The 13,295-nt window shown below is 46.2% G+C and overlaps 1 protein-coding gene across 1 annotated transcript in view; it reads left to right on the top strand.

Annotated features, from left to right (window-relative positions):
- serpinh2 (serine (or cysteine) peptidase inhibitor, clade H, member 2) overlaps positions 1-8,221 on the top strand; it is a 24,439-nt gene extending 16,218 nt beyond the window's left edge. Inside the window, exon 4 of the mRNA XM_062516043.1 lies at positions 7,913-8,221. Coding sequence (XP_062372027.1) covers positions 7,913-8,221 — 309 coding nt within the window. The remainder of the gene's footprint in view (positions 1-7,912) is intronic.
- Positions 8,222-13,295: the final 5,074 nt, after the last annotated feature.

The raw sequence follows: 13,295 nt of genomic DNA, 5'->3' as shown, positions 1-13,295 counted from the left end.
CACACACCACAAACACACACACACACACACACACACCATAAACACACACACACACACACACACACACACACACACACACATACACACACACACACACACACCACAAACATACACACACACACACACACACACACACACACACATACACACACACACAAACAAACACACTCACACGCTCCACACTTTCTCCACACTTTCTCCCCCTCTGTGTCCCGAACTTCTGCACGGTGCACACACACTGTTGTGAGCAGCAGCAGCCTCTCCAGTGTCTCGTGTGCCTCCTGCATAATGCATGGGCGGCAGTCACGCCTTTTCATGTTGATCTTGTTGATGTTTATGCTTCACTTGGACATATAGCTGTGTGTAGCATGCAGCCTCAGCAGACGCCGATGAATTATGGAGATAAAAGGAAGAGGAGATGGGGGTGGGGTGGAAGACACACACAGAGAAAGAGAGAGAGAGAGAGAAAGAACAGAACAGACCCAAAACAGGAAAAAAGTGGGAGGAGAGAGAAGAGTGTGCAGAACTTCAGGAGAAAGAGTCGAACGAGAGAGAGAGAGAGAGAGTGAGAGAAACACAGTGTGTTGGAGATTGAAAGAGACAGAGGAAAAGAGAGTTTCACTAGGGGAGTGAAAAGGGGAGAGTGTTGTATAGAGGGAGGGAGAGAAGGAGAAAAGAGAGAGAGAGAGAGAGAGAGAGAGAGAGAGAGAGAGAGAGAGAAAACATGAGCTCTCTTGCTGAGCTCGGCGCCTCCCCGCTCCATGAACTGTGTGAGTAGTTCTCTCTCTCACACTCAGAGCTGGCTTCTGTCTGTGTCATCTCCTTCGTGTCCCCACATCGCCCTCCCTCACTGCAACCCTGCCACACACACACACACACACACACACACACACACACACACACACACACATGCACACACGCACACACACACACACACACCATCGCCCCCACCTCGCCTCCATCTGGCAGACGTGCTTTTGCGCGAGCAAGGAGCGTCATTGGAGGTGATGCATCACAGCGCTCTCTGTTTGTCTGCCTCCGCACACACCACCCCAACACACAAACCACACACACACACACACCGCTATGCCAAAGTTGAGAACCAGCAGCCGTAGAACACCACCCTCTCTCTCTCTCTTTCTCCCTCTCTCCCTCTCTTACTCCCCTCAGCATCTTTTGCGTTTCTCCTTCGCCACCCTCCTCCCACTCTCTCTCTCTTTCTCCTTTTCTCTCTCTCTCTTTCTCCCCTCGGCATCTTTTGCGTTTCTCCTTCGCCACCCTCCTCCCCCTCTCTCTTTCTCCTTTTCTCTCCCTCTCTTACTCCCGCAGCATCTTTTGCGTTTCTCCTTCGCCACCCTCCTCCCCCTTCTCTGCTCTTTTCCTCTTTTGCACTCTCAACAGGTTCCCTAAGCAGACTCCAGTCTTGCCAGAAATTAATTAAAACATTCACGCTAGCCATTTAATATGGGAGGCAAGCTCACCGTGTGCTGTGTGTCTTATCAAAGCCACAGGGCCTGTCTGTGCTCTGCCATTTAAACAGGCTAAAAAACAAATTGCACATACTCTAAAATGGAGGCTGTGGAGGAGATTGTAGATGATGATTCATCTCAGATTTGTGTGAAGGCCTGCAGCCTCACGTTGTCAGTCCTGAACAGGAGAGTGTTATGGCGGAGATTTATGTCGGCTTGTGAGTGGGTTTAAGACGGAAAGCCAGGATTGCCTATGCAGCATCGATTTGATGCAGTTTGCTAACAGAAATCTTGAGAAGATTCTCTTGTCATCACCAACAAGGCCATCTCTCATCAAGACCATTTCATGTCAAAACTAGGGCTGGGACTCGATTAAAAAAATTAATCTAATTAATTAGAGGCTTTGTAATTAATTAATCGAAATTAATCGCATTTTAATTGTATATAAATATATGACCTGAGAACAGTGAGAAGTATTTTTTTTTCACATGGATTTTTAGTATAGCCTACTATTGGATAATGACCGAATACATAGGCCTAAGCTTAAGCAACAAAAATATTGTTTATTAATAAGTCCAACAGACCAGTGCAATTTTTGCCATAAAGTGTAGCAATACCATATTTAGAAATAGTACATTTTCAGAAATTCTTGTAGCCTATAGATAGGTAGACCTTCTGTAAACTATAATACTGTGATATCCTGTTAATTGTGTCACCTGTTACCTTGAGTTGAGTTCATGAAATTGTTGTGTCCCTTTAAGGGGAACTGGGGGGCGGAGTTTACGTGTGTGCGTGTGTGCTTGTATGCGGTTCTGAGTGTGAAGTTTCTTTTAGGTCTATGAAAGTTGGACATGGAATTAGGTGCGGTGGATTACTGTTATAAGCGTGAGTTGTGGCTATTTGTTTAATAAATAAAGCTCAGAGGTTTCCCTCAAGTGTCTGGAGTATCACAATACTTTGTCCACGCTAGCAGCTAGCTGCTTTATGTTTTGCACTGAGGTGATACATGCGGTGATACGTCCTTGTTGCATAGGTTGCACACAACCATGCTCTTATCTACGCTTCCATCCGTTTGTTTTTTGTAACAACATTTCCCATCCACGGGGCCAACCAACGCGGTCACATCAGCTTCTTTGTTCATGTTCACTGTGCCACTGTGGTTTGTTTTGTCTGAACCGAACTCATGCGCGTTACTTGGTGCTCCAGTATAATTGGTCCGTCTGAAACTCATCCAGTGAGAAACGTTCCGCGGTGCAAAAATAAATAGGCATACGATTAAAATGCGTCATTTTTTTTAACGCATTAATGTTTGTGTAATTAATTAATCGTAATTAACGCGCTAAAGTCCCGGCCCTAGTCAAAACTCATATTTTAGGAGTACCAAACACGCCTGATACATTGTGCTATGACGTAGCTCAAAGGGTGATGGCAAAAATAGTCCACCAATAAAACAGTCCCCCAACTTTAACCTACAGTAAGTCCAACAGTTTTAACCTTATTCAATACCGCTTGTGGCTGAGGTTGACTGATATTTGAAGTTGACTGATATTTATCAGGCGCTTTTATCCAAAGCGTCATGGACTCTCGACGGTGGGAATCAAACCCGGGTCAACCGATTGTCAGTCAGTGATGTTCGAACTGCTCCATCACGCCTGCATTGCTGGTAGTGGCACATAACTGGTCTTGGAAGCCTGTACGTGGGCTCAGTTTTAACCATAAGCATCTTCACCATGACTTTCCCTCATGCCCTGCCTGCCGTCAACCCCCCATTCCTACCTATCAAAGTGTGATGGGCACGATCAATATTTAAAACCTGTTTGCACGTTAAAATGAACCCACCTCCCCACGACACAAGCCTTTGCAGTGAGTAAATGCATGCTGTGTTTATTTCTTTTTAATCTTCAAGAGCAAGTAAACAAATGAGAGATGCTATAGAGAGAGAAAGAGACAGATAGAGAAAAAGAGAGAGAGAGACAGAGAGAGAGAGACGGATGCCTAATCAATATGGTGATGGCTAGTGACAGGAAGCGCGGCAGGGAAACAGGATGCCATGTTCCTGCCGCTGCGGCGGCGGTGGCGAGCCGTGATAGGTCAGGCCGGAGCACGCCGGAGCCGGAGGGGAGAAGTCAGCGCGCGGCCGCAACTCGATGTGGCATTGCACGTCCCGCTGCTGAATCTTTCACAAATGGCACAGCTGAAATCTTCATGAGGCACGCATCACGGGGGGGGGGGGAAACACCCCCCCCCCAAAAAAAAAAAACGGTGCACGACTACACTGCCCACATTGAAGAAGTTTGCAAAAAGTTCCCTTTCAGCCAGCACATCTCTCTCTCCCTCTCTCTTTCTTTCTCTTTCTCGTTTTCTCTCTCTCTCATCCTCTCTCTTTAAAAACAGAACAGATGACTCTGTCTCCTTCCAGGCCCTCTGAATCTTACACGAGCTGGGTTGTAATGGCATGCAGTCGCTAAATGTATTCCGCTGGCAGTGACTCCCGCCTGTCCCGCCTGAATAGTGTCATGAGGTAACGACACAGGAGCATAGTGTGCTCTCTCCGTTCCCAGCCAACGTGCAAAGGGAAGAGCGAACAGCAGAGCCTGATGGCCCCTGCAACAGGGACCCGCAGAGAGCGCACATTATGCAGCCTGCTATGTGCAAGTGCATGAACCTGAGTGGAGCGTAGCATCCATCTTTTAGCGCCATGCTCATTAGCTATGCTAATTTTGGCTCGTCCTGAGCTGTTGTGACAACTGTCGTTTCCGGTGCGTTTGTTACGACACCGCAGTCCTGCGCAAAAATCATTCTGAATGCGAACATACATTTAATGTAAAATGACAACAGGAGAGAACGAGAGGGACGGGGGGGGGGGGGGGGGGGGGGCGGGGGGGGGGGGTAGAGAAGAAGAAGAAGTGTTTTGTTGACTGGAGAACAAGTGCAAAGTTTGACAGGCGGATTAAAGAGAAAAAAGAGAAGAGGGAGAGAGATGGAGGGAGTGTGCTGGAGAAATGAAGAGAAAAAGAGAGAGGGACAGGGAGAGAGAGAGAGAGAGGGATAAAACCGAGCGCAGAAAGGGCAGATGAGGGATGAACATGCTGGCGAGGTGGCACAGCAGCCGAGGAAGACAGTGATGAAGTAGAGGGAGAGGGAGGAGGGAGGAAGAGGGGAGAAATAATGGATGAGGACAATACAAGTGCATTAGAGCAGCAGGACTCTGTGTGTGTGTGTGTGTGTGTGTGTGTGTGTGTGTGTGTGTGTGTGTGTGTGTGTGTGTGTGTGTGTGTGTGTGTGTGTGTGTGTGTGTGTGTTTGTGCGCGCGTCATCTGTGAAAGGAACGCAGAGGACTATGCAAGGTCCTACCAGGTTAGTGCAGATGACCAAAGCCTTGTGTGGCTGCATTCCTTTCCTCTGTCTCACCGCGCTCCCTCTCTTTCTCTCTCAAATCCAAGCGTGCTCTATTAGCATGACAAATCATACATTGTGTTGCCAAACCAGGCACAGCAACAGTAGAACTCGAGTAAAAAAAAAAATGGAAACAGAAACCTCTTTTTCTATCACTCGCTTTCTCTGTTGAGGTGACTACTTACGTATGAAACTACCTCATTTTCTCTATTCTAATGGCCATTATCGTGTGTGGACATATTTAGGCTAGATAAAACAAAAGAGAATGTCCTCACACCGAGAGAGACTAGCTCCCAAACTGTAATTAAAAAACGGCAACGCTCCGACCCGGCAGGGTGCTCTTCAGGTGTTAAAGACCCTGCCGGGTCGAAGCGTTGCCGGTTTTTAATTAAAGGTCGGGAACGACTCTGGTGTGCGGACACTCTCTTTTGTTTTACCTTTGTTTACTTTGTGCAGCGCCTGGCCTAAAGATAGGTGGGATGAGCAGGCAACCACTCTACCAAACGGCAAGTGTGGACATATTTAGACTGTGTCCGTCTGTGAAGTCAATGAAGCCTGTGACATTGTATGCAGCCTCTCCGCTGAATGGCTTCTGTGGAGTATATCAGGCGATTGAGCATAGAGGAGAGGGTCTGTGCCCTGTCTAATAACGTTACTCATTATCATGTCAGATGAAGGAGGCTGGTGGACCGCGGCAACTTGTTGGTAGCATCACAGAGGGCCGACTCCAGCTTATGGAAACTCTCCTAGTCGTCTTCTGATGCTGTCTAGCTTTCTCCCACCATGGTTGAAACTCGCCTAGTCATCTTCTGATGCTGTCTAGCTTTTTCCCACCATGGTCGAAACTTGCCTAGTCGTCTTCTGACGCTGTCTAGCTCTCCCACCATGGTTGAAACTTGCCTAGTCGTCCTCTGATGCTTTCTAGCTTTTTCCCACCATGGTTGAAACTTGCCTAGTCATCTTCTGATGCTGTCTAGCTTTCTCCCACCATGGTTGAAACTCGCCTACTCATCTTCTGATGCTGTCTAGCTTTCTCCCACCATGGTTGAAACTCGCCTACTCATCCTCTGATGCTGTCTAGCTTTCTTCCACCATGGTTGAAACTCGCCAACTCATCTTCTGATGCTGTCTAGCTTTCTCCCACCATGGTTGAAACCCGCCTACTCATCTTCTGATGCTGTCTAGCTTAGCTTTCTCCCACCATGGTTGAAACTCACCTACTCATCTTCTGATGCTGTCTAGCTTTCTCCCACCATGGTTGAAACTTGCCTAGTCATCTTCTGATGCTGTCTAGCTTTCTCCCACCATGGTTGAAACTTGCCTAGTCATCTTCTGATGCTGTCTAGCTTTCTCCCACTATGGTTGAAACTCGCCTAGTCATCTTCTGATGCTGTCTAGCTTTCTCCTACCATGATCAAAACTTGCTTAGTCTTCTGCTGACACTGTCTAGCTCTCCCACCATCGTTGAAACTTGCTTAGTCTTTAGCTGACCATGTCTAGCTTTCTACCATGGTCGAAACTGGCCTACAGTAATTTTCCACATATTAGCCGCATTGTGTATGTCGCAGGACAGTGTTCTATGTAAGTTAAAAGAAACAAAACTATATTAATACCATATTAACTACCCACGTGTATTAACCTCATACCATGGTCAAAACTCACCTAGTCCTCTGCTGAAGCTATCTAGTTCTCTCCCACAATGGTCAAAACTTGCCTGGTCTTTTGCTGACGCTATCTAGCTCTTTCTCTTAAAACTCCCCTGGACTTCTTTCAACGCTCTCTAGCTCTCTCTCCCTCCGTGGATGAAACTCCCCCGGAATCTTTCAACGCCCTCTAGCTCTCCACCCCGTAACGCTCTCTCAGTTCAATTTAATACATTTTATATGCATGATAGTTTAAACAGAAAAAAACAGGTTGCCAAAGCATAAAACATGGAAACATAGAAACACATTGAAATAGTGATAGTACAGACAACATAACACGTGATAAGATAGGCACATACTACACACACACACACACACACACACTCATAGCCTCCTCCTATCTTTCTCCCTCTCTTGCCCTCTCTCTCCTCCCCTCGCTCTCTCTCTCTCTCACCTTTCTGTGGTGAGGAAGAGAGTGCTGTTTATGCCGGACCTCATCTGTGCAGATATAAAGTACCTGTCAGCCGGCATCTCCCTGCCGAATTCATATCAGAAGAAAAACAAACGGAGGAGCTGCAGGTCAGGGGGATCGTTTCTAAATTATTCATGCTCCCCATCCCTCTTCTCCCAGACTCTCACCCCACCACACACACACACACACACACACACACACACACACACACACACACACACACACACACACACACACACACACACACACACACACACACACACACACACACACACACACACACACACACACACTTGCCACCACTACATCCCTCCCTTGCTGCCAGCCACTGCGGCTACTGTCGCCCAGTTTGTACCGCGGCTCCAAAACAAGGGCATCTGTCACCATTTTAAGAAGCGGGGGAAAAGCTGAGGAATATGTGTGCGCTGAGAACTAAGTGTGAGACAGAGGAATAGCTCAAAAAGTATTGATTCACCACCTTTCCTCCCTGTTGTTTCTTTACACATTGTTCTGTAGTTATGGTTTCACCTGCCCTAGAAAGGGCTGTTTGACTCCCTCCCACAATCCTTTGCTGCAGGGTTAGGAGGTAGAAAAAATGGCTTTCTCGCCACTGGCCTAAACTGTCTCCCAAAATATGGAGGAATTGTGTCTGTGTTACCCAGTGCATGTCATCCAGCAGATTTTCTGCACATTTTCCACAATTCCATATTTCCAAACTCAATTATTATTCCCTTTAACATGCTGATACAGTATTTGTATTCCGCCAATATTGTTAAGCCTCTTTTACTAATAAGAACTGGGGAAAAAAAAGAGAAAAAATCCATAATGTGTAGGAACCTTGTGTTAACTGAATGGCCGTTTACTGCTCTCTCTCCCTCCCTCCCTCCCTCTCTCTCTCTCCCTCTCTCTCTCTTTCTCTCTCTGTCACTCAGGCTGCCCTGTCATCGCTAGGCTTGTCGGACGCCTGGGACAAGGCGAAGGCCGACTTCTCTGGTCTGGGGGGGTCGAAGGGGAAGCTTCACTTGGGGGGTGTAATGCACTGGGCGTCCCTGGAGCTGGCCCCCCAGTCAGGTCAGAAAGAGGGGGAGGACGAGGAGGATGAGGTGGAGGTGGAGAAGCCCAAGCTCTTCTACGCAGACCACTCTTTCATCGTCATGGTGACGGACAAGCCCACGGGAGCGCTGCTCCTCATCGGCGCTCTGGACACGGCCGAAGGGCGCAGCCTGCACGACGAGCTGTAGGCACTGCCACCACGCACACACACACACACACCGCACGCACACACACGCGCGCGCGCACACACACACACACACACACACGGCAGTGCAGAGCTGAGGAACTGCTGCAACCGTACACTAGCCTTGGCTAAGAGCCTCAGTCACCGTGTGTCACTAATTCAGCAGCTGCTCACTGGTGAGCCCTGGGACTGAGCGTCCCGTTCAAAAGGCCATTACTTCCAATAACATCCCAGTCCCTCACCGCTCTCAGATGACTGCCTGTGCCAGCGCCTTCACTGGCCATCTTCACCTTGGGCCGCTCGCAGGCAGACTCTTGGCACACCTCACTAAATAACTGGCTTCAGCTTGCTACAGCAACTGTCTACTTAGTCACCGGGACACCAGTACTGCCTTACAAAGCAAAAAGGCAGTAACTGCATTTTTTTGTCGAAAATTAGTTATGACCTCCATGTCCAATAACCCACCTACTGTATACTTAGGCTGGACAACAGGAACAAGGTCATTTGTTTTCAGTTTGCACTCGGCATAGTTACTGCCTTTTTGCTGTAGGACAGAGTAGGTTCAGTACAGTATATGTATGCAGCAGTAGGTAGAGTTGCATGCCCACTGGAATAGGGAACCACTCAATCTAAAATACACACTGCCCCATAGACTCTAGATGAGAACAATGTGATGGTCAACGTTAGGAACATTGTCAAATGGCTTTATTTCATGATTACAGTTCAATACAAAACAAGTGTGACTCCCTCTCACACACATACAACACACTCACCCACGCATAGACTCACTCAGCACACACAAACACACACACACATGCATGTCGTCACATCACGTTGATGTGACTGTTTGAACTGCGTTTTAGTCTCCTGATTGCGCTGAAATCAAAGCTCTGATCCCGACTCTCCCACCCCTCAATCCTATCAAAAAATACTCTGCTGCCAAGCTGTCAAATCATAGGTGTACCCCGGCCTACAGTGCAGAGCAGAGATGCCATGCCTGCTCCCGATTCACTCTTCTGGGCTGTGGGCAGTGGCACTGGCCTCCCACCCCCTGGGGAATAGATGGCTCATCCACATAGTTATTGATGGGCAGGCTTAATGCTAATGGCACTAATGACTCGGAACCCCTGTCAACAACCCAGACGGACGGCAAACCTTTTAATCCTTTAACGCCACAACAGATCGATACGGAGCCCCGGCCTGCCGACACACTCATACACGCACTCCCACTGGGCTGCAACCTGTCACTCCCGAATGATGTGTTCCCCCCCCTTCTTTATTTCCACGTTGTTAATATCCTTAAAATGGTCCTATTAAACAGGTGTTTTTTTTATTGATCGGCCATTTGATATGTAAAAATGTGTTGAGTTGGTGTAGAATTGTATGAACTTTGACAGTATGACCACATAGGGCCAGAGGTGTGTAGCAGGGAGTAATCAGGCTTAATGACTGCGGTGGTGGTTTGCTCTGAACCTCAGGTAGATAATAACTCAGTGTGTCAATAAAAAAGAAACTACACTTTTGTTGTGTGTTGATGAAATTCTTTTATGGGCTATGCATGGTTAATTTGGAAGTACGAGGGTTGCGGTATGCAATTAAGGAACATGGCCAAAGCGAGACCGAAAGCATTGTTGTCAGGCTGTAAAAATAAATGGGTTGTGTGCAGCAAGATAGCGATGCGGTTGTTAGAAGTAACACTAAGACATAAAGACACACACACACATACACACACACACACACACACACACACACACACACACACACACACACACACAATGAATGTGTTTCTCAGGACCAACACTGTTATACATCTTAATAACTGTTTGTTTTATGACATTCTGGACCAAGGGGGCATTGAACAGAGTGTATGAGACACTATGAATGCTCATAGCATTCTAAATAAATGCATGTCTAAATAAATGCACTTGTATTAAAGGTTGGATTTTACGCTTTTTTTCATTGTGGTCCTATATTATTTGGAAAAAAAATGAATTTATTAGAAGCTAAAGAACACATCTTAACCAGGGGTGACAATAATTGTGGAGGGCGCTGTACTACACATACAAGTGTTGTTGCACAGAGAAAGTTTATCTCAGTAATGAAGAAATATGTGTTTTGAACAAAGGCCTAGCTTTTAAAATTTAGATTTGTGTTGCCAACTTTCCGGGGGTTATTTGATGTTTTTGTAATGTAAAACATCCCTGTAGTCTTTCAAAAGCTACTAAAGGATACACAGCTAAATTTGATGGAGGTATCTGTTTACCGTAAGAGTTGACACAGTATTGGCAAGCCTTCCCTTTTTCATGATATGATTTCACAACTCATTGTCTCTTGCACAACAGGCTCTTAGGCCTATATCTTCTATAACAGGGCCCTCATTAGAATGTATATTCTTTAGATCTAAGCCATCTTTTTTATGTATCATATATATGATCATCGCAGAAGTGAATTCCCTCCGGCACAACTGGCCTCTACGGGTTAGGCTCAAATGGAACATGTTTTAAAACATTTTAATGAACTGTCCACTGTAAATTAGCTTCATAACAAATAGGAGCATCTACGCTCTCTGACAAATGCCTGCCACTATTTCTGTTGTTCTTAGTCAACAATAATTGGGCCCCTCTCTTTAAAGCAAATTTTATGGTTAGAGCACACTGACATCTCAATAAATCTTAACCTGTAAAGAACCTTGAAAGTGCTCGATATCTCACATACAGGCTTTGGCCGAGCTTGAACTTCCCTCACAAACTTCTTTGAGATCCTGGAACAAGCAACCCACTGGTATTTCTTCCCTCTAAAAATGAATTATTGAGAAATAAAACGAAGAAGTGAAAAAAAGAGTCACTCTCCACCATTAATCTAAAAAGGCAAAAGAAGGGAGAGAGAGAGAGAACAGTTAGTCGAGTTCCAGCCCAGGCATTACTTATTAAAAGGGTTTTCTTTTTACATCGGAGCCCATAGGATGCCTTAGTACTCTTTTCAGTCAAACACATACTTTTAAGATGACATTAGTATTTCTGGAGGCAAGTTGCAACTGGAGGGGAAAGACGTAAAAATTGAAAAGTATGTTTTCTCTGAGGAGGAAAAAAAAACCCCAAGAAACTTTGCAATTTGCAGTGCAAAATGTACAGGACGTGTAACACAAAGCCTGAAGGCATGAAACAGGCTAAGTCTCAGGAGTTACGGCAGTTTCCTTTCTAACTGGTGTTTAAAACCTTTCCATATTATACTTGCTGTTTTTAAGCCACAAACCCACAGCACTGCAGTAGTGACTCATAAAAATGTATTCGCAGGTCTCTAGATTTTGTAATTACACAACAGGCGTTTGTCAAATTATGGCATTTTTTCAGAAAGCCCAAAAAGCACAGCAATTAGACAATTAAGCCTGCAGGAAGCAAAGCAATCTAACTTAGGAGCAATCTCTGTGACACCCCATTGGGTCATGATAACGATAAGTGATATGCGCTGAAAAACTGCCAAATAAATCAGACGAGACACCGGCGCACAGCCCTGGACCCTTTGAACACTGGGACCGCAGGCTTCACTGCCTGGTTGCACAAGCAACCGAGTGACACATACTGAGCCACATAGGGACCCAGTGCTGTCTGTAGGGTAACCATCCATGCCAGTTCAAAATCACATGGGTGGGCTGCAGACTATGCGCTACACACAGCTGGCCGTGTGTCTCTCTCCTCTCCTCTGATGAGGAACAGGAGGACGTCAGTGGAGAGGCATGGGGCCTTGAAACACAAGCATGGAAACCCTGAACGTTGCATGATTTAATCAAAGAAACAGTATTGAATAGCATGGGTAGGTCATATAACAATGAGACGAGAAAAATATCATATGCGAGAGCACACACGCACACACACACACACACACACACACACACACACACACACACACACACACACACACACACACATACAGGCCTAAAGCTGTTTGTCTATGAACACAGTCACTGGCGTATTAGCCCCCCACTGCCTTGCCTTCACTCTCTATTCGACTGAATACGGCACAATTTAGCACACCTACACACACTGCATCCACGCTGCGGTGGCCTGTTTCAAACACTCATCTGCCTGAAGACCTCTCCTGTCAGAAGCAAATAAAGGCCTTCTCTGAATGTAAAGCATTTTCCTGTATAACTGAATGAGGTTTCCTGCATTGAATAGCTGTTTCAGTGCAGGAGACCCGTCTTCCCGTAGGCCTACCTTTGTAATGAGCTTTTCTGCTGTACAATGTGGGTGTCCATATACAACACAGTGCCCTGTTTTAAAAGGGAGGGGTGAGGGGATAAGCGTACTGGAGCCATATCTGCCCTTGAGGGCTAAATTGAATTTGAGTCCAACAATGTATTCAGAGACAGACCTGGGGGACATGACAAGGATTCCAAAGGGTGAACTCTCCTTGGATAGAGAGAGTGTGTGTGTGTGTGTGTGTGTGTGTACTGTGTGTGTTTAAGGTTATCAGTGTGTATGTGTTTGTGTACTTGCTGCATGTATGGCAGGCCCTTGGCATATTTCCTGTAGGAGTGTTAGGGAGAGATGGGGTGAGAGTTGACTGCCTAAGTGACATTATCAGAGCTGCGCGCACTGAGGATTTAATGTTTAATCTCCCTTTTTTTAAATAAAAGATTGCAGAACCAGGCCATGAACTTCAACTCCCATGCTGTCTTTTGTCGGTGGTGGCTCTCTTCTGAACTCTAAGGAATTAAAATGCGGTGGGAAAAAACGACTTGAAAATGCACTCCGAACATGTGGCTCTGGCTGTGACTGCTCAGTGCAGTGTGTTACTTACATTGGAAAGCGTTGGCAGACGGCTTTTATTCAGACTCTGAAGGCACTCAGATGTGTGCAGTAATCCTACAGGTGCACATTTGAACCACAATGTTAGACTACTACTGAAAAAGCTATTTGTGTCATTACACAATGAAGACAAGACAGAAAACAATGTTTGACTTGCAAGGCCTAGACCTTGGCCTATTTGAAACTTTGCAGAACAACTCATGATAAACTTGGGAATGGAACATTCTCACTTGGCCTACTGCCTGTGCACGCCTAACCACCCATCCGTAG

Source organism: Sardina pilchardus, chromosome 16 (assembly GCF_963854185.1).
Source record: "Sardina pilchardus chromosome 16, fSarPil1.1, whole genome shotgun sequence".
Classification (NCBI taxonomy): Eukaryota; Metazoa; Chordata; class Actinopteri; order Clupeiformes; family Clupeidae; genus Sardina; species Sardina pilchardus.
The sequence above is the reverse complement of the archived record's forward strand: the minus strand, read 5'-3'. Positions and strand labels throughout refer to the sequence as shown.